Raw genomic sequence first — 27,261 nt, forward strand, 5'->3', positions numbered from 1 at the left:
ACTTTTCTGGTGACTATTTTACAGTTGTCTTTTCCTTATAAAGCCTTACTGGTCTGGGGGATGTTCAATATTTGAGTCAAGGACTGAGATACCTCATTTACAAAACGCCGTTCTCTGCTTTCTGTTGGAGCAGGAGGGGAGGAGGTAAAGGAAGCACACAGCTCTCCCTTGGCTGCACAGCCTGAGCTCTGCAGCAGGGGCTCAGGGAGGAAGGCCCCCAGCAGCTGCACTGCTTCATCTGTCACCACTGCATCATTGCATAAAATGCAGGGGCCACACGTCTCTAAAGTTTCGCTGCTAAAAACAATGCCTTCCCTCTCAATCCTAGACTCCAGACTGTGCTGGCTTAAGCAAAGTGTGGGTTTGTGCTTTCCTGACTGTGCTGCTCAAGTGTTTCCTACAGGGGACCCCTGTTTCCGGGCCCCTCCCACATCCACTTGTCATTTCTGCAAAGGAGCAGGCCGAGTGTGTGAGGCTCAGAGAGCACCCAGATGAAACAGAACAACAACAACAACAAAGCGTTGAGATGGCTGTCTTCCCTGTTACCAAGGGTAGACCATGAGAAAAGAGGCTGGCTGGATTTCAGCAGCTTTAGAAACCCTGCCGGAATGAAGGGTGGAGTAGCGACATTTCCAGGTGTCAGGCCCTGCAGCCACTTCTCTGAGGGTTTTTCTGCAGACCTGTTCTGGCCTTCACTGCCCTCTCAGCTCCCTTTCTTTATCTGAGCACTAATTAAGGTCACCGCACATGTTTCCTCCCTGGGTTTCTAAAAGCCTAGGAACTAAGAGGCATGTAGGCAGGAAGTTGGGGATTGTGGCATTCTGGGTTTGTACATTGGTAAACGAAAGATTATAATGTAGTTTTAACCTGTTTATTTTTAACTTTAGCATGTCATCACTACAGTAAGCTTAGTATTAAGAACTATTTTTCCCCCCATGATTAGAAACTAAAGTAACATTTTAACTACTAACTTTAAGTTACCAGCAGCAATTCATACACTGTGGCACATTATAGGTAACCAGTTAGAACTTGGGGGGTCTGCCCTGGGTACCTTGAGCCCTGCCTTAAGTCTCCACACTTTTCTTGCCTCAGCCTGCAATTTCTCTGCACTGAGGAGTTGCTCTTTACAGTGATAGTTGTCCCAGTCTGTCACATTCTTCATAAATTCCAACACCACAGTCCACTCTATGAGCCACGGCCTGGTCTCTCTTTCTCTAACACGCCCTCAAGCCTTATTGCACATGTCAGAACTCTTTGATGAGCTTATACAGCTCACGGAGAAAAATCCTACTTTGTATAATTATCAGAACACTCTAATAACTCCCACCGGTTACCTAGAGATAGCCCCCCAATTTCCCAGGCTAACCCATTTCTTCCCACTAAACATAATTCTAAATCACTTCTTGTTTTTTCCCCACTTTGTGCCCTCCTCCATTATGCTCTCTCCCCCATCCAAATTTTTTTCCGAATATTTATTTTTTTGTATTTTTTATTTTATTTTTTTACAATTTATTCATTATATATCCTGACTGAAGCCCCTCCCTCAACTCCCCCGAGTCTCACCTTCCCTCCTACTTCTTCCCATCCTCTTCCCCTTCCCCTAGTCCACTGGAAGGAGGAGTTCCCCTCTCCTGCCATCTGCCCATAGCTTATCAAGTTTCATCTGGACTGCCTGGATCCTCTTCCTCTGTGGCCTGGTATAGCTGTATCACCAGAGGCAAGTGATCTGAGAGCAGGCAATCTGAGTTCATGACAGAGGCAGCCCTTGCTCCCCTACTTGGGCACCCACATGAAGACTGAGCTACCAATTGGCTACATCTGAGCAGGGGGTCTAGGTCCTCTCCATACATATTCCTTGATTGGTGCATCAGTCTCTGCAGGAACTCCTTGGCTCAGGGTTTTTAGTTTTGTTGGTCTCCTTCTGGGGCTCCTGTCCCCTTCGTGTCCTTCTATTCTCCCCCTTCTTCTGTAAGACTCTCTGCAATCTGCTCAAAGTTTGGCTGTGAGTCTGCTGATCTGCTTCAAGCCCCTGTTGGGTGGAGTCTTTCAGAGGACCCTCTTGGCTCCATCCAAATTTTACCTAATTCAAGACATGAATGGCTCTCACCTCACACTTCTCACTGCCAGCTGGTATTTCAGAGCCCCCTTAAGCAGAGCATATGGAGTACACAGAGCCATTGCTTTACCTCCGCCCCAAAGGAAGTATAGTGAGAGGTCTATTCAGTAAATATTCAAAATGAGTTGTGACCTGGTTAAGTGGTTGTTGATAACCTGGTATTTATAAATGCTTGGAGCACTAAAGTGTTTTCTGTATTCTCCTGCTAGTCTGTAAGCAATTTGAATTAAAATACAATGACTTCACATTTACAGAGATACAGCCAAAATTATCTTCGGAGAAATGAATGTTGTTTATGTTATAATCATGGCTTTGCAAATTGATTTGTCCAATCAAAATACTATTGTCCAAACACATCTAACTTTAAACTGGGTCAGTTGAAAACGAGTGGCATTTGGGAGTCTCCACCAAGTGATGCAGGAGATGGGAGGAAGACAGAATGGGTGCTTCAGGTTACGCCTTTGTAGACTCTTTGGGGACAGAGAAATCAACAAACTGCCAACTGAGATAGGTGCTGTACTAAGTCTTGAATGGAGCCTCAGGTGCTTGTGAACAAAAGGCTGGCTTTTTGGCTCACCTGGACAGACGGAGAACGACTCAACCTAGGTGGATTTGAGTTTTCCTCTCTCCGATCCTAAGAGTCTTCAGCTGTCTCCCGAAAACACCAGAGTTGTGTTAGTGTAATAGACTGGCAAAAAGGCTCTCAGAATTGTCTGTGCCTGCACTTGTAATGGACACAGGCATCTTTTTAAGTGTGTGGCCTGAAACAGGTACATGCAACCATCTGGCTTGCTTCCTGGATGTAAATGATGATGTCCATAATTGCTGATCTGAGGCGAGGCCATTGTTCTGGTGTGCTCACTGAAAACACTTTCCTTATTTTTCCAAGTCTTTTTTCCTCCTTCCGTCCTCATTCTGACATACAATTGTACCCACTGTTACATGCTATGAATCTTAGCTCTTAGATTTGAAGTTCCCTGTGAGAGTTTTTTGCACTAGGAAGCCAGTGACAGACAGAAGCAAGCCTCGGCTGGCTGCCTTTGTTCTGTACTAAAATACCCATCTTTTATTTTGACGTTTCCATTTATGAAGGGTGGGTGTTTATTGATAGTTTTCACAGTCCTGATGATACCAGAATTTGCCTGCTAGTCAGCAGAGGAACCAGAAAAAAATAAGATTTTTTTATTTTTTCTCTTTGCTGAGCATGCGATCTGGCAACCAGATGGGACAGAAACTCTGCAATGACCAATGACAAAAACCTGCAGCAACAGTTGGGAAGTTTGATTTATCGCATCAGAAAACAAGGACTATTTTATTTTTATGGGAATTAATAGCACGCTTCGTTTCATTTTATGGAATTATTCGTTTGTTTTGTCTGATTGAGAAGTTGACGTGTTTTGGTTTTATGCATGCACGGCTCTTTCTGCGCGTGTTTGGGGAGGACTTTTGCCTCACCCGTGTTGACCTTACGCTCCAGGCATCTGAGGCGGCAGATGTCCAGTGGGAACAATGGTGTATGTGCTGACCATCACAAATTTGCAGACCTCAAATCTGAAATGTTTTAGTCGTGACAGGAGTCCACAGTAGAAGCTTCTATTCCATGGAACTCCACGAAGCACCAAAATTATTTAAAATACTGCATAAAGTGAACCTCTGCCTATGTGTGCAGACATATTGGAACCCTGCGAACTCTGTGTCTAACGTTGGGACCCCGTGGCTAAAATACCTCATTATGTATGCAAATAGTCTCAGACGTACAAAACATCAGAAACCAGAGGCCCTCTGGTTCACACAGTTCAGACAAGGGAAACTCAACCTCTCTGAAGCTTGGAGTCTCCAGAGCTGGCACCAGGCCAGTCCTTGCCTGTGTGACACAATCATAAACTTCCTGAGCTCACTATTGTGAACATTAAAAACCAGAAGCATGTGTATACAGAAGATTCCGTAGATAGTAGGAAGATACGTATGATGGCATGCCCACTTCATATTTACTTAGGGAGCAACCTGTAACTGGTATGTTTTAAAGTCACATTTTGAGGAAGCGCTAGAAACGAGAGTGAATTGGACGCAGTGGCCTCATGGGTACTGGGCAAACCGTTGTTGAGTGACTGTTCTGTGAAGAGGGAGCATTCAGTTTGGGGGCCTCCATTGCGTGGAAGGATTTGCTGACAAACCAAGGCCAGTGGACACCAGTGGAAAGGCAAGAAGCAGGGCAACACCTAGATCTGATTTAAAAACTGCCAGGGACACATCATACAGCTGTCTTTACTCGTGCACTTAGGAACCTTCTCCGCTGAATGGGAGGACAGGCTTGGAAGAATCCAAAGTGACAGCATCTTTAAAAAAAAAATATTTATTACAGTTTATTCACTTTGTATCCCAGCTGTAGCCCCCTCCCTGATCCACTTCCAAACCTGCCCTATCTCCCGCTTCTCCTCCCATGCCCCTTTCCCAGTCCACTGATAGGAGAGGTCCTCCTCCCCTTCTATCTGAACCTAGCCTATCAGGTCTCATCAGGACTGGCTGCATTGTCTTCCTCTGTGGCCTGTTAAGGCTGACCCCCCCTCACAGGGGAGGTAATCAAAGAGCCAGCCACTAAGTTCATGTCAGAGACAGCCATTGTTCCCCTTACTAGGGAATCCACTTGGACACTGAGCTGCCATGAGCTACATCTGTGCAGTGGTTCTAGGTTATCTCCATGCATGGTCCCTGGTTGGAGTATCAGTCTCAGAAAAGACCTCTGTGCCCAGATATTTTGGTTCTGTTGCTCTCCTTGTGGAACTCCTGTCCCTGACCCTCCAGGTCTTTCTATCTCCCCCTTCTTTCATAAGATTCCCTGCACTCTGTCCAAAGTTTGGCTATGAGTCTCAGCATCTGCTTTAATGCCCTGCTGGGTTGAGTCTTTCAGAATCCCTCTGTGGTAGGCTCCTGTCCTGTTCCCTGTTTTCTCATGAAATTTGCAAGCAAATGGTGGAAACTAGAAAAGATCATCCTGAGTGAGGTATCCCAGAAGCAGAAAGACACACATGGCATATACTCACTCATAAGTGGATATTAGACATATAACATAGGATAAACATACTAAACTCTGTGCACCTAAAGAAGCTAAGCAAGAAAGAGGACCGAGGGTAAGATGATCCATCCTCATTCAGAAAGGCAAACGGGATGGACCTTGGAAGATGGACAGGAACTTCTAAGGTTGAGAAAGCTTGTGATACTTCCAAATCTCACAGCTCAGGAAGCTGTCAGAGTCAGGAGACCCTTCATGGTGCAGAGGATGGGGCTGCGCACAGAGGTGGAGAGCTGCAGCTTGCATGGGTTATCACGGCCTGAGCAGGTCTTTAGTGATGCAGGTGATCTGCTTCATCCGTGGTCCCCACTGGGCTCCTGCAAGCAACTGCAGCAGTTGTTTGTGGCCAATGACGCCCTCGCCCTCTGTGGGGTGAGCATAGGTTTGCTGTTGTCCCCTCAGAAAAGTCAGCAGAAAACATCGCTGTGGCAGCGTTCGCATGGTCTTCAAAAACACACGCAAGAAATAGGGTCGAGGGGCTCAGCAGTTAAGGGCACTGGCTGCTCTTCCAGAGGACCCAGGTTCAAATCCCAGCACCCACAAAGTAACTTATAACTGTCTATAACTCCATTTCCGTTGGATCTGACACCCTCACACACGCAAGACAGAATATCAATGTAAATAAAATATTCTTTTTTTAAACATCAAGAAATAGTGTCTAATCTAATATGGCAGCAAGGAGTTTGGACACACGCAATGTGATGACTTGATATGTGAGGAGGTGAAGAAACTAGGTTGGCTCTCAGACCAAAGCTCAATGAGGTGGAAAGATAGCTGGGTCCAGGAGGTAAAATTAAGAAAGTTTGAAGACAGCGTGATTTAAGCTCATTTTAAACTTGTCAGAATTGTACCCAGGTACAGTTTGCAGTGGCTCATTTCCCTTTTAGTCAAAGCAGGTTGGCATAAGGGGAGGGGTAAGAAGAGCGCAGGTTTGAGGTCAGCCTGGGATTCATAGCAAGCCCCTGCCTCAAAGTGGGGGAGGGGCACATGAAAAGTTTAGAGCTCTTGGTATTGAGAGGGTCGAGGGAGCACTTACCGGAGGCTGTTGAATAGCCCAATCTCCCAATCTGCGATAGAAACCTGGGAGTAGCTGGGGTCTGAGGGACCACCTCAGGGTCAACACAAAAGATGCAGCAAATGAGATAAGCACAGAGCTGGCAACAGAACTCAGGCAACTACTGAGTTAGTTGTCTCAGAGGCACAGAAGACATAGGGGTGTCTGAGAGGCCAGAATCCCGAGAGTGGAAAGCGCCAGGAGGAAGAGTGAGGCCGGAAGTTTTAAAAAGGGACAGAATGAGACCTAAATCAACACAAAAACCAAATAAAGATGACACAGACTTGGCATCTCAGAAAGCGTAGGTAACTGTAGCAAGATGCAATTGCGTCGGTAACTGTAGCAAGATGCAAGTTTTCACACTTGCAATTGGTTAACAAGTAGATGGAGGCAGCAATGGAGCTAGTTACAGCAGTGAAGGAGGCAAGTGGACACTTACAAGACACAGAGTCCAGTTTGGGTTTACTTGTGTCTAGGAAGGATGGAGTTTGAATGCATTTGTCTGATTCCAGTCTCTCTGTGGATATCCGGCCACCACTCCTGTGAACCCGGTGTGGAGGGAGGGAGGCCGCCTCAAACTGCATTTGGCTGCTTTCTGAGGCAGCCAATAGTCAGCTCCTGGGAAAGGCTTTACTGGGAGGGTGATGGTATCAGGCATCTGTGTCCTGCAAGGGAGTAATCAGAACACACCAGTGTCATCCAAATGGGGCAGGCCCAGTATTACTGGGGACTCTTGAGATGGGCATCCCTGGAGTTCTTTGCATGAGCCATACACAGAAAATATTATTTATGATCTCTGAATTAATGGGTCCTTTTGTATGAGCTTGTCTTTTTTTTTTAATTTTAATGTTTGAAATTGTGTTGCTCCCATAAAGAGAAATTTAAACCAGGCAGTGAGTGTGTGTGTGTGTGTGTGTGTGTGTTTATTCTTAAAGTACTTTTTCCTACCAGTGATTTCTCTCAGGCAGAGGGTCCACGCTATTCAAGAACTACAGATGTGATGTCGTCACCTATTGCCATTCCTTAGTCTCCTTTGCGAGACCAGTTCCACAACAGAAAACTAGCATTTCCCCAAAGGAAATTACACATCACACGGACAGGGTATACCTGTTTTAATCTCTTTTTATGTGGTTTATTGCCAGTGTATGAGTTTCTGTGACAGAGATGAAATTTATGGGCAACAGCCTCACTGGAATGTCAGAGATCTTTTTCTATTTCTTTCTTTTTGTTCTATTTTTTCCTCCGATTTACATAGCCTCCATGTTCTCCTCTTGGATGGGAAGGGCTGGGGCCAGAGAGCTAGGAAGTGGAGGGTTTCTTTCCCACAGTCCTTTCGGCAATTATCCACACAAAGTAGTGCTGTATAAGCCACTGAGCCCACGTGACTCTGAGAGCCCTCAGCTGTGAACAAATCGGCTTCACTGTTTACCAGCTTTGTCACCTTTTGACAAGTTCCTTGGTAAGTCATCCGAAAAACAGCAGTGGAGGTGGTGCCTGCCTCCAGGGTACTGTGAGATTAAAGAGAGAGAGAATGTAGATAAAAGCCTGGTAAAATGCCTGACACCCAGAGCTTGGCTACTGTCACCTTTCAGAGCGTAAAAATTATGCTACTTGGCTCACTTCGAGAATTTTCTAAAACTTTAAATTATCAGAAAATGAACACTCTGGACAAGTGTGACAAAGGGGGAGGTGACTGATGAAGGTTTTACAGAGAATGATCTGGACGGAGGAGCCTTTACCTCCTGTCACTGGAGCTCTGACCTAGCGAGCGATTGAGCCTCTCTGGGCCCATTTCCCCATGTCTGGATACACATAGCAGTTGCTCTATAGAGCTAACGGAAATGAAGGGCTGTATGTCAAGGACTAGCATTCGGTCAGTTTCTTGCTATGTTTTCTAAGGAAATTCTCGTTTTAACACAGACACAAGCCTGCATGCTCAAAGACCTCAGTGACACACAGCCAGGGCAGCTCTCTCTCCCTCCACCTCTCCCTCCAGCTGACGTAAACGACATCTTGAGAAGGGGGTGGGCACGGTGCTCCTCACAGGAGTTGAATGAGAACAGCTTTCCTCAGGTTTCTCCTGGATTTGGAAAGGAAACCTCTGTCATCCACTTAGCAAGCTGCATAAGATGCCCAGAGTAAAACTTCACAGACACAGGCACTTCATATTTAAATGAACTTGCAGTGCCTGGAAAGGCTGTTTTCTGAATTTTGACAGGGTAGCATCAAAGCATCAACCTTAACCTTTGTGTTTAAATAAGCTACAGACAAAGAGACCTTGTTCTCCACGCATGAGTAGTTTGCAAACCTTGTCTTTAAAGCATTAGAATATCTCCAAAGGGATCACACCAGTGGGCTAAAAGTCTGTTTTGTGGCAACTCATAGTAGATGCGGGTTTAATGGTCCTTTAACAAGTGGAGACTCGGTTCTTTCATATTTAAAAACTACCTGTGTGGAGGTGCTGCTGGTGTTAGGCTCAGTAGTAGGCTCAGCATCTCTGTCACACATGCAGCCTGTGCCCAGTGGCCGGAGTCAGCTCTTACAAGGACGGCTACAATGTCCAGCTTCAAGGCAGAAGTGCTGTTCCACTGACAGCAGCAACAGAATAATTAGGTAAACTGGTAAAACAGTTAGCAATAAATTTAACCAAAGAGGTGAAGGATCTCTACAATGAAAAGTTTTAAAGTGAAGCCCAATGGAAAAACAATACCTACACATGGATCAAAAGAATTAACACAAAAATGTCCATGCTGCCAATGATCCAGAGAGTCCGTGCACCCCATTCGGGTTTCTTCCCAGAGCCGAAAAGAAACCCATTCCAACATTTATAGAGAGCCACCGCAAACAACAGCAAAACCCTGCATCTCAAAGGCCGGCTCACACTCAAAAACCGGCTACACTGCCCGGCTGCAGAACAAGCCTGTAATAATCAAAAGAGAAAGCGATTGGCTGGCAAAACTGGATGTTCAAGTATGAGGAAGAATGAAACCACATTCTTACATCTCACCGGCCACAAAATTATCACAGATTGAATTAAAGACTTAAATGTAACACTTTAAATAGTGAGACTACAAGAACCTGGGGAACAAGACATTAGAGTATGTTTTCTTTCTTTCTTTCTTTCTTTCTTTCTTTCTTTCTTTCTTTCTTTCTTTCTTTCTGTTTAAGATATTAAAGCACAGAGAACAAAATCAAAAGATGGAAAATGCAGTTTTATCAAACTATAAAGATTTATGTAGAGGAAAAACGACAGAGTGAGAAGACAAGTTTGCAGAATGGGAGAAAAATTTTTCAAGCTATACATTTGAAAGAGGGATACACTCAGAAAACTGCATTGCAAAATAAATAACCAGACTTTTAAAACGGGTTATAGACCCATGCAGACAGTTCTAAAAACAAGGAGCAAATTACCAATAGGTCTATATGAGAAGGATCAATATGACTAATCACCAAGAGAATGGAAATCAAAAGTACAGGAAGTGGTCACTTCACTCCAGTAAGAGTGGTTATATCAAACATCCCAAAGATGACAAGTGCGTGCTGACCAAAATGGAGGAAAAGCATAACCCTTGCAGGCTGGTGTCGGTATCACTTAGTACAGAGTGTAGGATAATCCAGGGTTTTCCCAAGAAGTTAAAAAGAAAACTATCATATGATCTATCAATGTATACAGATATATAAATAATTCTGTTCTCTATATACATATTCTGTTGGATATATATAAGAATTTAGCATGTTGAAGAAATATTAGAATGCCATGTTCATTGTGGCATCTTACACCACTGTGAAATAACCAATGTCCATCAACTGGTTAATGAGAAAAATGTGGTATATACAGAAAGGAGTACTGCTCAGCATGAAATCCAGCCCTTTGCAAAAAGATGAATGAAACTGGAAATAATTATGTTCAATGAAACAAAGAGACCCGGGAACTCCAATACCATATGATATCATTCCTATATAAAATTACAAAACATTGACTTCTTAGAAGCCAAGAATAGAATGGTGGATACCAGAAGCTGTGAAGATTTGGAAGGAGGAGGCAGTGGAGAGGCTGATGAACTGTGCCCAGTTATGGCTGGGTAGGAGCAAGATGTCTGTATGCCAGTGAGGGTAGGTGACATTCACCTAGAAAAAAGCCAGAAGTAGCCAGGCAGTGGTGGCACACACCTTTGATCCCAGGGCTTGGGGGCAGAGGCAGCCAGATCTCTAAATTCCAGGCCAGCCTGGTCTACAGAGCAAGTTCCAAGAAAAGCAAAACAAAACAACAACAACAACAACAACAACAAAAAAGAAAACAGAAAAAGGATTTAACGTTTTCATCACAAAAGGATGACAAGTGTTTGAGAGAATGCAGACATTTTATTTAAACACTGAGTAGTGTGTGCGCGTATTAAAACATTGCACGGTGCCCTGTGAATATGCATACTTTATCAGTTTAATATTAACTTTTAAAAACCCAGCGATGACTTTAATATCTAAAGAGCAAACCAGATCCTATTTCCCCACTTCCTGTGGTCGTTCTTCCTATGATAATTCTTGATCCCATGAGAAGTGTAACTCATTGCTTCTTGTGGTCGGCACCCCTTCTCACTGCTACCAGAGTCTGCTTCCTCTGTGAAACGAGAGTTTCACAGATCCTTCCAGGCCACCTTAGATCCTCCCAGGCCACCTTGCTGAAAGGGAAGTAGGAAAACTACTTTATTTCTGGCTTCTAAAGTAGAAATGTCATGAGCAAACAGGCATGTGAATGACTGATGAATTATTGAACAGTATTTGCCACACCATTATCCCAGAACTGCTTGTTCTAACCTCTTCAAAGGAAGCTACATCACCTGCTGCCGTCTCTACTGCCCCTGCAAATGCTGATTCCGGAGCCTATTTTCCCAAAATGAGTAGGTGAACTTTGTGCTAGATTTGATACCAGAAGTAGAATTGTTTTTGTGTTGGTACCACTTCTACTGGGGCTAGGAACACACTCTTTAACAGCAAGATGTTTTCTTGCCTGGAATGTGATGATTCTGCATTATGAGTCCACAAATAAATTATATAACAGACGGGAGCAAAGCCATCTGTTGTTATTGTCAGATCCTTGAGTTAATGGCGGCTGACACAATTTCCACACATAACATTTGCTTCTCTTCCCCTTTTATGAAACCCACACGAGTTTGTCTAAGCATAGAATACCCCAGGAAGGGTAGCAGATGGAAACCCCGTCCATTGGATGAGTGTGTGCGGTGAATTTGGTTACACATTAGTGGGAAATCGCCACATCCGATACGGGTGATTTTTCCAACCCGTGTCCTTTACAAGGAGTTTAGAAAGGAAACAGCAAGGCACGAGTAGAAAACAGGGATCTCTGTCTGACGGTGATCTCTTCTTTTTCCAGGTATTTTTGGACAGAAACTGGAAGACACGGTCCGCTATGAAAAGAGGTACGGGAACCGGCTGGCGCCCATGCTGGTGGAGCAGTGCGTGGACTTCATCCGACAGCGGGGGCTGAAGGAAGAGGGCCTCTTCCGACTGCCAGGCCAGGCCAACCTGGTCAAGGAGCTCCAGGACGCCTTCGACTGCGGGGAGAAGCCCTCCTTTGACAGGTAGGTTGGGCGCGCCACGGCTTGACCCACCATCCTTCATGAGACGCTCAGACTGGGCAAAGAGATGCCGGGGGCTGCGCGGTGGATGGGCAAAGAGAGGATTGTTAAATCTGACTACACGTTTTTGGATTAATTTCACTACGTAACAAAGGGAAAAAACTGTAGCACTTTCAGTGTCGTTCCCTGCCTTTGGCATTGCTTCATCTTCAAGGGTTATTTCTCACTCTTCTCGGTACTAGAATTCAAACGATATTACCCTTGTTTGGGGAAAACAGATCCACTGTTTGGTTTGTTTCGTTTTGTTTGTCAGTTAAGGGATATTTCAAAAAGTGATTCATAGAGATACAGATGTTGGCACTGTAACTTAAGTTATTTCCACAATAATATTATATTTAGGAATGCATAGCTCTGCCTTAGTTGGGAGCGTACTCACAAAGTCACAAGGAGAAGTACAGTAGTGTGAAAAATAGTAAAAGTTCCAGACATGAAGCTATCAGTTATCCTTAAGAGTCCTTCACTGTTAATATCTTGTGAATGATCTCCTTCTCTCACTTGGAAACTTAATAGAAAAAGTATCTTTTATCTTAATATCGTTTATATTTTGTGGGAGAAACTTTTTACATTCTGAAAGTTGAAACATGCCCCTTTATTCTCACATATTTGAAGACAGAAGACTTTCAAGACAGAAATACAAGCCAAGCCTGCTGCATCATTCATCACCCTTCATTGTCCTAAAGATGATGATCATACTCAGTGTGGACAACATTTATTGGGCTATATATATCAACCAGAGTGCACTTCCTCACAGTCCTCCTAAAATAATTGAACTCACTACGATTTTTTTAAACAACAATTTTGTTTTCTTAAGATTTATTTTTAATTAGGTATATGCATGTGTGTCTGTGTGAGAGCATATACACATGTGAGTTCAGGTAGGTGTGACGTCCAAAAGATCATGGAGTTGGAATTACAGGAAGTTGTGAGCCACCCCACATGGGTACCACAAATCAAACTCTGGTGTTCTGGGAAAGCGGGATGTGCTCGTCAGTCACCGCCCTAAACAGGAGTTTTATTCCCAGAAGTAAAATAGATATGTGAAAAAAAAATTAAATACAAAATTGCTTATTATAGATTTTCTTGTAATAGTAAATCTGTTCCCCCACAGATGATTAATGAAATAATGATTCATTTGATACAATAAAATATGTAGATCTTAAAACTTGAAGGAAACCCTAGTTTTATGTTAACATACTTCGTGAGTTTCTGTCACTACAATGTCTGGGATAGCCGACTTCAAAGGAAGGCAGGCTTGGCTCTCACACCATGGAGGTGTCAGTCTGTGAGGGGTCGATGCTTCCTAAGCCGAGAGAGGATCATGTGGTGATGGGGAGGGCAGCCTGGTGCACAGCTGTGCACCTCATGGCGAGAGGGAGAGGGAATGAGTTCCCCTGTCCCTTGCACAGCACTCTCCAAATGATGATTTCCCTCAGACCTGCCTTCCAAATCATGATGTGGGGGCATGTGTCTCCAGTTCCCAAAAGTAGCACAGATTAGCAAACGAGAAAATAAATCAAGATCAGTTATTTGACTGGAATCCTTCCTTTTCACAAAGGCCTTATAGATAACCTATAAAACTTTACGCGCCCTTGGAGAAGGAAATATTAAGTGTGAAGATAACTAAATGATTATAAAACTAGCATCAGAGGACAGATTTCATGACTGCCCATGAGCTATGTCTAGGATAGCCTGTGTCTTCCCCTGTACTCTGAAGATAAACAACAGTTACATAGAGAGCAATAGCCATGCCATAAAAATAGCCCTTCAGCTGGAGAAAATGTACAATTTTAGCATTGAATCACAGAGGAATCTGCCATAGTAGAATGCTGCATGATGGGAAAAAACAACTCCCTCTGTAATGGACTTCACAGAACAATAATAAATTTTATATCCCTTTCAGATGTTTTTATAAGGGCTTCACATGTATAGGCTGGTAAGAATGTAGGATGTTTTTGGAAATAATACTGCCATGACATGAGGGTTAATATTATTTGTCAACCTGATGGTGTTAGAATCACCATGGAAACAAAGCTCTGGACATGTAAGTGAGTGAGTTTGTAGATAAGGTTAACTGGGGGTGGTAGAAGAGGGAAGAAGACATACCCAAAGTGTGGGTGATGTCATTGGCATGACCTGGGATCCCAGCCTAAATGACAAGGAGAAAGCAAGCTACTTTCTGACTGTGGACAGAATGTGACCTAGTATGTCATTCATGGTCCTGCCCCACGCCATCTTGTCCACGATAGACAGTACCCCCAAACTGTGACCCCATATATGTCCTTCCTCTAGTATAATTCATTGGTGTTTTGTTGCAGCCAAAGAAAAATAGCTAATGCATGGGCTCTTGTCATTTAGATCTTACAGCAGATCTTTGCTAATATGGGAGACTGGAGGGATGTTTTTACAGAATCTAGGACACCCGTAAGAATGACTATTCTCTATAGCAAGTGATCCCCAAGCCAAGTTCCCACCAACTATTAGCTTACAGTGAAATATTGTATCACCTTTATATACAACATGATCTTATTGAAAATGTATGCGTGGTGGTAGGAAGGTCATCACGTGTAAACAGGCCGAAGAGTATAACACACTCTTTGTATTGCCAGGAGCATCTGTGCAGTGTTAAGTCTTTAGAGGTGTCAGCCGGGGCTCTTACAGCCACACCTGACATTTTGTGTTCACCTTTGTTGTTTAAGATTCTGCTTAAGTGGTACCAATGATGGCCCTATCCACTGCTCCATGACAAACCAAGCTGAACTTGGTGATAGTGGTGGGAGGCTGTTAAAACACCAATATCTTCAGATATCTTCAGAGTCTTCTTTTGGGCAATGCTTGTTGGAGATATCCAGTCCCATCTCTAGTCCACATAGTATTAGCGTAGCTGTGGTGTCTGTGAGAGCTTTCATAAATAACAGCAGATGCCTGGTGGTGTGGACAGAATGACAATGGCTGGTTGAGGGGCATGTCTGCTCTTTGAAGTCTTATATTCTTGGGGGCTTCACCTTTTAGCCAGTACTGGGACTCATTTGATGGCAGCTTAGGTCTAGTGCAAACCACAAAGGCAAGACCCAGAGCTAGACAGAGTAATACACATTCAACATTATTAGGGGAAAAGTAAATTAAGGCCTACTCAAATTAAATGAAACTGGAAAAAGATAATTTGCCTCTTGATAGAAGCAGGTGGGGTAAATCATCTGCAGTCCCCTTGGGAGTCAGTGTTAAGCACGAATTCATTTACCAGGTATCTCTAGAACACCTTCTGCCTTAAACACTGCCCTAGGTGGAAACAAAAGACCAGGTCCATCCTTGTCTGGAGTCTTCATTGCTGGTGGTGGAACATAACCAATACCCAACAAATACATATATCCTTGTAAACAGTGACACATGATAATTCATAAATATGAAGATTTATGGATGCCACTGCCTTTTGAAGGAGGAGAGGAATTCATAGGTCTGTGATCTGAGCAGGAAATAACCAGAGCAGTACATGTGTGGCCAGACACAATTGTGAGCTGCTTTGCCAGGGAAACAAAAATCCACACGTGCCAGAAGGATGTAACTTATACAGAGACTGTTTCCCAGATCCTTCTCCAAGTAGAATGTCCTGCCCCATCTGCACTTTAAGTTAGCTGGTTGGATTTGGTATTTGACATGTAGACCTCTTAACAGATTGCGTTATGAGGTGGAGAGAGTTGTCTGGGAATGTGTATCATTTAAAGTTAACCCATAATCGTTTTTTCCCCCAGAAAGTGATAATAGAGTGAAGGTATACGCGCTCACATGCAGGCTTGTATTTGAAAAACTTTCTCATGATGTACTCAACAAATAAGAAAAATGTAAATGAAAGCTGCAGAAACTTATCATGTGTTGGTCAGGGTTCTCTAAAGGAACAGAATTAATATGATGAAGGCGTATTAAGGGGATTTATTAGACGGGCTTACTGGATGACGTCTGAGTAGTCCAACATTGCTGTCTCACACTGGGGAACTGAGAATCTTGAAGTTGTTCAGTCATTGAGGCTGGATATCTCAGCACTCCCAGCCTGGTACTGACAGTCTGGAGAGTCCCTGGGAGCTGCTGATCTTCAGTCTACACTGGAAGGCTGAATAAGTTGCCTCTGAGACCAGAGAAGGGATGCTGCAGCAGCAGAGTAGACAGACTTCCTGACCAGAAGGCAAGCAGGCTAAGAGCAGAGATTCCTCCTCTAGCTCCTTTTATCTGGGCTTCCATTAGAAGCTGCTCCGGTCTGGGTGTGGTTCTTCTTGCTTCCAAAAATCTGATTGAGGAAATTCATCACAGGAGAGCACAGCTGCTTGGGGTTTAGCTGTTTCCAGATTCGGTTAGGCTGACCACCTAACTGATGATCACCACCATGGTGGGATATTAAATTAAAAACAATATTTAAAAAGCTAAACAAATAAATGGCCTTCCCTGTGTGTTCTAATCATGAGTGCTTTTAACACAGTCAAAAGGATTTAGTGGGGTTTTTTTGAGCACATGTATAATATATAATTCTTTTTTTATTGATTTATTATTTATTACAATTTATTCACTTGTATCCCAGCTGTAGCCCTCTCCCTCATCTCCTCCCAGTTCCATCCACCCTCCCTTTTCTCCCCCTATGGCCCTCCCCTAGGCCACTGATAGGGGAGGTCCTCCTATCCTACTATTTGACCCTACCATATCAGGTCCCATCAGGACTGGCTTCATTGTCTTCCTCTGTGGCCTGGCAAGGCTGTCCTCCCCAGAAGGCAGAGGTAATCAAAGAGCCAGCCACTGAGACCATGTCAAAGACAGCTCCTGTTCCCCTTACTAGGGAACCCACTTAGATATGGAATCTACGGGCTTCCTCTGAGCAGAGGGTTTAGGTCTTCTCCACGCATGGTTCTTGATTGTAGTATTGGTCTCTGTAGGCCCCCTCTGCCCAAATTTTTTGGTTCTGTTGGACTCCTTATGGAGCTTCTGTCCCCTCCAAGTCATTCTATCTCCTTCTTCCGTAAGATTCCCTACGCTCTGACCAAAGTTTGGCTATGAGTCTCAGCATCTGCTTCGATACCCTACTGGGTAGATTCTTTCACAGGCCCTCTGTGGTAGACTCCTATCCTGTTCCCTGTCTTCTCCCACTTCCGATGTCAACTATGTTCATAGCAGTTTTATTAGTAATAGCCAGAAATTGGAAACAGCTAGATGTTCCTCAATTGAGGAATGGATACAGAAATTTTGGTACATTTACACAATGGAATACTACTCAGCAATTAAAAACAAGGAAATCATGAAATTTGCAGGAAAATGGATGGAGCTAGAAAAGATCATCCCGAGTGAGGTAACCCAGAAACAGAAAGACAGGCATGGCGTACAACCACTTAAAAGGGGATAGTAGCCATTTAACATAGGATAAAAATACTAAAATCTATAGCCCTAAAGAAGCTAAACAACATGGAGGACCCTAGGGAAGATGCTTAAGCATCATTCAGAAGGGCAAACAGGATAGATATAGGATTTAGTTTTTACCTTTATCAGTCAAAATATATTTGCTAAAAATTGGAAAGAAATTCTGGAAGTTATTCTTCCTCAATAATCTCTAATCAGTATATTAAAACTCTACTGTTAAGCCCTAACATTTGATTTTTAAAATAGCTTTTCTAATGACAGTTAAAACACTTAAAATTTTGACAGCAATGAATGTTATCAAGCTTTAAATTTGAATATTGTTATATTCAGCTCATAACGTTTTACATAAGGTTTAGAATTTAGAAGAATAAAGAAGAGATGAATATTTCAAAATTCAATAATGCTGTGACCTGTTGATACAGATAGCATTCAGGTTTGGCAAATACCTAGGCTTACAAATACGAATGATCAGGATTTAGACACGCGCAGCACTGGAATCGTGGTTTTTGACACTTCGCTCTGTAGCATGGTATTGTGAACACATTGCTTAGTCACTCTGTGCTTTTCAAAAGCCATGATCTCAACTACAGAGCGTCCTTATCTCAGCAACTGGGGTCCATTCTTCAGCCCATGTTGTTTTCAGTGCTGTGTGTTCACTGATCTTGTGCTCTCTGCATCTGTCCTCGTGACCGTGTCTGGGCTTTTGAAGCTATGAAGCCATTTAGGGTCTGCGAGATGATAGTTCTCACTCAGTGTTTTGTCAAACACAGGCAAAAAAAAACCAAATAAACAAACAAACAAACATTGTTTAAAGTTTTTGTTTGTTTTTAAAAAACATAAGCCACTTGAATTTAGAGAGGCTGAAAGCAGACGCAATGGCTTCTATAAGACCAGGCGCTCGTTGGTTTTCTTTGTATCTAATGCTGTTCCTTTGCCTCTGTGTGCTGGGATCAACCCAAGGTATTAGTCACTCTCTGTGCGCAAGCTCCCTCACACTGAGCTACCACCAAGCTGCTTCTCCAGGTCTGCAGTTCAGGCTTGAGACTGGCACATGCATGTGGCTTTGTGTTCTATAGTTGTTACGGATTTCTGCAGCCAACCTGGAAAAAAAAATTATTTTTTAATTTTGTGAGAAAGGGTTTTCTCCCTGACCTGAAGGAATCGGTATTTGCCGAGCTGCTCTCAGCGGTTAAAAACAGCAAACAAACAAATGACTATCATAGTTTCCAGGCCTTCTTGTTTTTATCTTGCTCCTTAGGAATGATTGCGAACCGAAACACCACATCCCATATTAAACTCCCCTACCACTTAAAAGCAACAAAAATAAGGGAGGTGTGTAATCAAATTAGAATCCTGTTGTCGTTTCGGAGCCCTCCAGATGGTCCCAGCTGGGAGGTACCTCTTGGAAGTGCTGGGAGGTGGGGTCAACGGTTTGGCAGACTGGAGGTCACTGTCCTACCGTCACCTGCCCATCGGTGGGATAGTTGCACACTGCCAACGCTGCTCCAGTCAGGGCAGAGGTTGTGTGCAGCTGGGGACATTTCACATCTGTCTGTGGGGGGGGGGGGTCCCGCAAAGCAGCTGCTGGCCTGGTACTCCAGCCATTTACCAACACACTCTGTTCATGGTTCCTTCATCTTTCCTTGTCTTCTCCCCTTTTCATCCTTATTACATAAATGGTTTGGAAAAAAAAATAGACTATACTTCTTAGCAGAGACCATTTAAAATAATGTAAACACTGGAAGACAAAGAAGAGCGACAATTTAAAAACGAGTCCTCTGGAAAGCAGTAGGGAGCTCTCGGCCTCACTGTATCTTAGAAGGAGATCACTGTATCTGCAGACGGCAACGCAGTTCCCAGACATCACTCTGCATGAGACTGATTTGCAAGTGTATATTTAGAGCCACTCTCCTAATATAAACATTAAGGGTTTTCTAGGAATCTGCATTTTAAATAAACTTCAGGTGATTTTTTTTTTTTTTAGGTTTATAGTCCTAAAACCACAACCTGGTAAATGCTAGTTAGAACCTAGGCTGCAAGTGTGTAGGGGACATCTGTGGTCACAGGCAGCATAGTGGGGTGCCTCGGTTTGGTTTAGAGAAGTTGAGGGGGATTAACACCCTCAGGAACTGCATACTATTTCTGACCAGGTAAAATGTGAAGCTTAGTTACGCCATACAATGCAGAACTGCTGTGAAGAACACATAATTACCCATCCTCCTGTGGGCCTGATTTTTGGGGGACAGCAGGAAAGGGACAATCCTACTCATTTTTGCTTTGTTCCCAGTGAAGACTGAAGATTCAAACACTGCAGTTCAGCAGCAAAATCCACAGTTAGGAAACCTTTGCATCCTGGTGTGAATCAGACATCTAAGGATGAGGGCTTGATGGGGGAAGGAGAGTGGGCAAGCGCACCTGGAAGGCATATGGATAAGGAAAAGTGATGGGGTCACACATCTAAGGGTTTCAGGAGGCAAAGAATGCTCCAGTAGTCGGCCCAAGGCAAGCCCTGAGTGTGTAGATGGGAAACTGACTGCCTAGTTTCAGCACAGAAAAGCACCAGTTCACCGAGTCAAGACAAACCAGCCCTCTAATAGAGAGCTGCTTAGCTGTGGTGAATCTTAGCATTTCTCTCTTTTGTGTCATTTTATGTCACACCATTTGTAGATACAATGGTGTGACAACATTTTATAAACATTGACTTTGATCATTTCTAAAGTTTGCCATTCACATGCCATCATAATTTTAGGGTTTATTTTCTTTTTATTTTTAATTATGTGTCATGTATGTGTGCAGGTGACTGTGAAGGCCAGAAGGGGGCATCAGAACCCTGGAGCTGGAGTTACAAGCAGTTGTTTAGTGCTCAATATGGGTGCTGGGGACCAAATTTGGGTCCTCTGGAAGAGCACCAGCCCAGCCCCATCATGATTTTAACCATATCTGCTTAACAGCTCTACTGACAATGTTGCTGTTTTTTTCTGTAAATGATATGTTTATGCAAACTTTTTGAGTGGATAGCTTTTTTTTTTTTTTTTTTTAATTGTAACCCATTCCCATTCCCATGGGTGTGAAGTCAGTAACTGACAACAGATTCCTGTCACTAAACCAGCCCCTGGCTACAGCTGCTCGGGACCTTTTGTATAGCTGTTTAGTTGATATATGTGGATATTGAAAAGTGCAGTAACGAGGTACATCACTTTGATAGGATCAAGAGTGAAGGAACAACAGAAACTTAGTTTCTCTATGCAAGATGCCAGTGTCTGCTGCAGGATAGTGAGTCCCACTGTGAATCTCAAGATTGTGAACCGTGAAAACCTGTATTTTGTTTGGTGTGGCTCAGCTCTAGCACACACCTTTAATCCAAGAACTTTCTCTTTATTGTAATCAGGTGATTATGGTGTTGTTCAGCCCTAGCACACACCTTTAATCCATGAGCTTTCTGTACACAAGATTTAATAAAGTTAATCTGTGGCCAAGAGGCAGACAAGAAACTAGCTGACAGGGATTAAGGAATAAGGATATTTAAGACAGCATGGAGAAGCAGCAGCTTTTGGGGCACTTCAGTTTTGGGCTTTTGACCTTTTCCCCCTGGACCATCAGCTGAGCTAGCAGACTCTTCTGTTTTTGGCTTTTTCCTTCCAGACCTGAGCTGAGAACAGCTGGTGCTTTCTCTGCCTCTCTGAGCTAGCAGGCTTTCACCTCAGCGTCTGGATCCTGAGTCTTCACTGGTAAAAATCAAACACTTGCAGTTTTCACTTTTTTTAACACGTGTCTTTTCTTGTGGCATGAGGCATTACTTGGAAGAGCCCACATTCTGGAAAAATAAGCAGATCACACTGCAGTTTGGATATTGGTTATGTCACACAAGGGTTCCATGAAACGTTCTTATTAACATAACAAGGTCTGAAAAATTAATGGGCTTTAAGGGTAACTGTTCTCTGTGGAAGAGACATGAATGGTTACTTACTAAATGTTTTATGAGGTGTGGGCTGCGACTCCACAGAAGTCCCGTTTCTTTGTGCTGTGATCTCCTCGCTGTGCACTTAGTGACCTGTGGGCCTGTGATGTGAGCAAGAGCTTCGCTTTCCTTTGGGTTCATTTTTGTAGAACAAGGCTGATGCTCAGCAGGGCCATGGATAAAAAAAAAATGCCTAAAGAAGTTCTTGAGTCGTTGGCATGTTTATCTGTGTGTCTGTCTACTTACATGAACATGGCACGGGAGATAAGAGCTCAGGCTCTGGCGGCAGACAGTAAGGGACTGAGTCTATGCCCATGTCTGCCATCCCGGTGTCCAGGACTTCCTCCTTGCTGCTCATAGCATCCAGTTTCTTCGTATAAAATGGAAACAAACACCACAGTATTGTCGTGTTCAATCATTTAAGACAGCACAGGACTGGGGGTGGAGTCGGTGGCAGAGCACTTGCCTGGCATCCCCACCCTCAGGAGTGAGTCCTTGGTGGGAGCAGGCACTTATTACTCTAGTACAATAAACATCTGGCTGGGTCTAGTGCTGGCAGGGCCTCGATGTGGATGATGATAATTAGATTAGCCAAATATGCGATAGGAAGTGCCACCTATTCATATCTACGTGTGAGACTCCGAGTGATTAGCCATACTCCCTGCAGTGTCCTTGTCCAGGGGAATTCATTTCTGTTTTAAAGTCACCATGGCAATTCCCATAGAAAGAAAGAAAGCATTCACAAAGTTTTATGCTCTAAAAGTGTGTTTTATGTTTTTTTTTTAATTCAGAGTCTATTTTTTGCATGAAAGTTCATGCCATCATATGTTTTTAAGATAAATTTAGTTATTTAATGGATTTCAAAGATATTTTATTTTTAAAATAAAATTAAATAAGTTTAATAAATTTAATTCAACATTTATAAGAATATTTTATCACCCTTATAAGATCTCCTATGCCTGTTTCCTGTTTTCTCCTGCTCCCACCCTGGTTCCTTCCCAGAGCAACAGCAAATTCAATTCTCTATGTGTTTTCTCTCTTCAGGAAGTTTGGAATAGCTATAATTATTTAAAATTCTCTTATATGTAGTTTCTTTTGTTACTATAATGGTTTTTTTAAACTTTTGTCCTTGATATAGCAAACATCAAAAGTTCCTGTATTTTTTATTTAAAGTCTTACTTTTAAAGTCTTTAAGACTTACATATATATATAAGTGTGCATGTGTGTCTGTGTGTGTAAGAGGTTGTGTGTGTGTTTGTGTATGGGAGAGTGTTGTGAGGGAACGTGTGTCTGTGTATTTGTATATGTGTGTGAATGTTTGTGTATGTGTGTATGTGTATACAAGTATGCAAGTGTGTGCTGTAGTAATTGTGCATGAGATTATCACTTTGATGTGATTAACACTGCGAGGAAGGAATCTATGCTGCAGAAGCCTTCGTATGTAACGTTAGGAGAGAAGAAAACAGTGCAGCAGTTAGCTATGCATGAACAATGATATGCTTAAACAATAAAATGTATGTCCCCAGGTCTGGAATAGAAGTCTAAGGTTAGAGGCGCAGCACAGTTGACTTGGAGAGACAGCTGTGTCTCTAGCTTGCAGGTGGAGCCTTCTTGCTGTGCCCTTATGCAGCTTCCCCCAGTGCATCCACAGGGGATGAAGGGTCTCACACCTTCCCTTGTTATGGAGCCACCTGTCCTGACACTCGAGAGACCCACCCTCGTGACTTTTCACCTACCCCCCCCCCCCGATGACGTCTTAGCCCCACCTCCAAATGCCTTCATGCTAGGGGCCAAAGCATTCCATGCATGACTTTGGTGAGAAGATAGCTCAGGTCATGATGTAGTTTCCACAAACCATTAGATCAGGAGAACTGAATCAGAGCAAGCTGTAGCTCAGTCTGGTCCCGGACTTTGGCTGGAGGTAAAAGGCTCTTTTAATTTCTGTGTGGAATTCTGGGGTGAACGAGGGAGGTGTGCAGTAAGCAACCTTGACGAGATTGGGGTTTCACTGCCAAAGACGGTACCAGTTTTGACAGGTAATAAAAAAATTCAGTTGAAAAAGCAAAGTTTTACAAATAGATGCTTCTGGTGTCTTGATGAGCTGCGGTGGAGCTGAGCACTGGGGCAACATGGCGGCTCAGAGTCGCCCGTTCCTTGTTCCTCAGTCTCCTTCACGTCCTGCCTGGGGCCCAATGGATGCAACATTATCGTTTCTTAATTTCAAGGGAATCTTAGGGCCTTTTGTTGTGCTTCTCACAGGTAAGTCCACAGTGCTTGTAGTACCATCCCGTGTGGCTGCCTTAGGAACCACCGTGTTGGGTTAAAGCAAGGGATTGGTTATCCTGCATTCTGCCCAGAGCATCCACACTGAAAGATTCTCGTGTCTAATTATTAGGCTTAAACCTGGCAAGGTTTTGTCTGTGTAGGATCTACCTTGTTATTACGGTGACATCTGAAACATGAATGTGTGTGAGTGAGTGTACGTGTCTTAGGAGAGAAGGACTGTAGGGGCCTCTATCTCTGTTCAGATGACTGAGTTCTGTACACAGAATAGACACAGAGCAAGACGTTTGCAGGAAGTCTTCATGTAGAGTGTCCTTAAAGTCACGTACCCGCCACGTCAGTTACAGAGAAAGTTCTGAAGCAGAACCTGAGGAGGCAAGGAAAGTGTTGTCGATGTCCTGTTAGGGATGGAAGTCTACAGAGGACAAAAGGCTCTGTGGGACGGATTTCTGTTCCTTCTAGCACGCAGCGTGAGGCAGTGTACACCACTCATCAGGGACTCTTCAGGGATGGAGGGTCGCATGCTGAATGAAAGATGACCCCCCAGAACATATAGTCAGCTCCGTCACAGAGAGCCGAGGGAAGGCTTTCTTTAAATACTTCATGCAGTGAGCTCCGACTGAGAGGTGAAGCCCACACAGGACACATAGAAATGAGCCGTGTGTGCCGATCAATCAGGGAGGCTGTGACACGCTTCTGTCCCAAAGCTCTTCCGCCAGGGCCGTGGAGCCGCCCCTCTCTGCTTCCCTGCTCTCCATGGGTGTAGCGGACATGGCAAACCATCCTCATGTCTGCGTGGACTCTTCCACTGAGAAACCTAAGCCTGTGTAATGGCACGTTGGCAAGGAACTTGATGCTCCCACCGAACAGCTTCACGCCGAGGTAGCTCAGCTGTGAGCGATTAAACAGGAAGGATGTCTGTCTGCAGGGTTCTGCCTGGGGACTTCCGGGGGTGGGTTGTCACAGGACCTCCTCACTGCCCTGCACTAAAGGCCAGGTGCATGCAGGTGTCCCGCTGTCAGTTAGGAGTTTTATTCTCTGTGATAGATTTTCCTATGACATCTCATCACACTTTTGGGAAACACCGGGTTTTAATCAGGTCACAAAACGGCCATAAACTTCGAGGTTTGGACTTTTAAGTGGGAAGTTTGACAACCTGTCACCAACTGAATGAAGGGCGAATATACTTGGTCATTTGGATCGTAATCATTTCTGTGTAATTAGTGCTGTGAGGATGTGCTATATCGCAAGACAGTTAATTGTAATGTCACTCAGAGATGGCACCAAATATCAGTTCTTCACCCCCTCTCTTCCCCCCTACTTTCACTCATAGTTTAAATATTTCTACTCCTGGGGTATTCATGGCTCGGGTTCTAGACAAGCTGCTGGTGGAACCAGCCTATGGCTCTCTTCATCCTTTTCCGGCCCTCGCCTGCATCTTGCTTTGCACTTGCGCCACCTACTGTTCAGCCAGTCTCTGCGCTGCTACTCACGGAGGCTGGAAAACTATTTAAAGTGACTGCAGCTTCACTCATTTACTTGCGCATTTTGTAATTGCGCGATTCTTAACAGCTGAAAAACATCCAATTGTGTAAATATAGCACATTCTCCTCGTCCATCCGTCAGCTGAACATCTAGGCCATTTCCGTTCCCTGGCTGTTGCGAGTGGAGCAGGCATGAACACGGGTGAGTGGCTAGCTCTGAAGTATGATGGAGAGTTGGGTATATTCCCTAGGGTGGCATAGCTGGATCACGTAGTCACACTGATTTCCATAGTGGCTGTGCCAGTTTGCACTCCCGCCAGCAGTGAACAAGTGCCCCCTTCCAGCCTCCTTACCAGCATTTGTGGCCATTTTTTATCTTGCCAATTCTCACTGGGGTGTCTGCATATGATGAGCAGGCTACAATAATGCCTCTTCCTTAACCCCCGAAGTCTCTGACATAAAACACAAGATGGACTAGCTGTGTAGTAAATGCAGGATGAAATCACCCTAGGGGTTAAAAATCAACCTGGTGGCGCATTGTTCTGTCTGGCATGGTTTTGTGAGGACTCTGCATTACGCCGTCTTTAGAATAGAGAATGTTCACTAGAGAGGGCATCCTAGCGCCCAGTTCCATCTTCTCCGGCAGAGTCCTCTGGATGCTTAGCTCCACCACAGCCTGGGAGTGAGGTGCAGGCTCTGAGTTCCTTCAGAATCCCTCATGGTTTCCTTCCAGTCTTCCTGGGTCACGGGGAGTAACTAACTTTCAACACTTCCTTCTTCTCCCCCTCCTCTTTGTAGACGTGTATATGAATATTATGTCATTTTACTGCATAGTACATTATGTTGGTGTATGTGCCAACACACTGGCATCCGTCTTCACTGATTAATGAGAAATGGGAGGCACAAACAGCAAAATGCCAATTAATGTTCTTGCAGCTTATCCTGCCACTCTGGCATTCAGCCAGAGATAAATTATGAAAGTTGTGTAAAGGTCATGTTAAATGCTCAGAGCATTCTCCTTTAGGAGCTCTGAGAGCCCACAAGCATTTCATAATTCTAGACAAGCCGTTATGCAGAATCAGTCATGTTCAAGATAAGCAGGACTTGAAAAGTTAGTGCGCGCTAAGTTTCAGATATCTGCAACCACAGGTCTGTCTGTCCCCCAAAACAAGTTCAGCACTTTGAAAGATGGAGCGAGAAACCAGAAATAATACATGCACCCACACTTACACAGATTTAATGTCTTCGTAAATCATATAGTATTTTATTTTACAACCTGGTATATTCGAGTTATTTTCCAAAGTTGGTGCTTTTTGGTTAGTGTCAGCTCTGCGTGTTAGAAAAATGCTTGGCCTTTTAAGCGTTTTCAGGCCAGACTGAAGGCCTAGTGTCCTTCAGTGTCCCTTTCCTGTGGTGACATCCGCCGAGCATTATGGCAGCGAGTACTCCCTGCAAACCAAGTCAGCTGATTCAATCGCAAGCTTTGGCACCATTCTCTTAGAAACACAGACGATGAAAAACGTAAATAGAATTGTGTGACTTCTTGCCAACAAGTGTCTCCAAACTCCTGTCCCTGCAGCAACACGGATGTCCACACTGTGGCGTCCCTGCTGAAACTGTACCTCCGGGAACTCCCAGAGCCCGTCATTCCTTACGCAAAATACGAAGACTTTCTGTCCTGTGCCACGCTGCTCAGCAAGGACGAAGATGCGGTGAGTCGGTGCCACTTCTGCACAAACTCACGTTTGGGGACGTGGGCGGTGCTTTTAGTCTTTGACTCGGAAGTTCCCTTTTCCCTGCCCTTGGATTGTTTTACCGTGTGCCGGGTGCTGACATCACATCGAGCCAAACCCCCATCTTCGACCCATCTTCGACGCTTTCTGATGAGAGAACCTAGCTGGATGAGTAAAGTCACTCTGCCTTCCACCCCCTAATGGCTGATGGCCGCGCTGCCTCGGGCCTTCTGATTCAGGGAAGGGCTCATGCCTGTCTCTTAGTGTCCTGTTTTTTGTCATCTTCCCCATAAATGGCATTAAAAAAAAAAAATAGCCTGGTACCAACTGGTGCCTCTGCTTGTTTTGTTTAAAAAATTTTTTTTGAAATATTCTTTGTGTACTATAAATCAGCTGTTGAAACTGTAGTTCAGTACCCTTTAATATATTCTCAGAATTGTACAAACATCACCAAATTCTAATATTAGAATACTTACATTTGTATTATTCCATAAAAAACATCATCCCTTATTTTCCTA

At 43.9% G+C, this 27,261-nt stretch overlaps 1 protein-coding gene across 7 annotated transcripts in view; it reads left to right on the forward strand.

Annotated features, from left to right (window-relative positions):
* The window catches only part of Arhgap24 (Rho GTPase activating protein 24), a 633,576-nt gene that overhangs the window by 580,903 nt on the left and 25,412 nt on the right, over positions 1–27,261 (forward strand). For all 7 annotated transcript variants that reach the window (XM_060381036.1, XM_060381037.1, XM_060381035.1 and 4 more), the window contains 2 exons: positions 11,630–11,837; positions 26,590–26,722. In XM_060381036.1, coding sequence (XP_060237019.1) covers positions 11,630–11,837; positions 26,590–26,722 — 341 coding nt within the window. The remainder of the gene's footprint in view (positions 1–11,629; positions 11,838–26,589; positions 26,723–27,261) is intronic.

Source organism: Meriones unguiculatus, chromosome 3, assembly GCF_030254825.1.
Source record: "Meriones unguiculatus strain TT.TT164.6M chromosome 3, Bangor_MerUng_6.1, whole genome shotgun sequence".
Lineage (NCBI taxonomy): Eukaryota > Metazoa > Chordata > Mammalia > Rodentia > Muridae > Meriones > Meriones unguiculatus.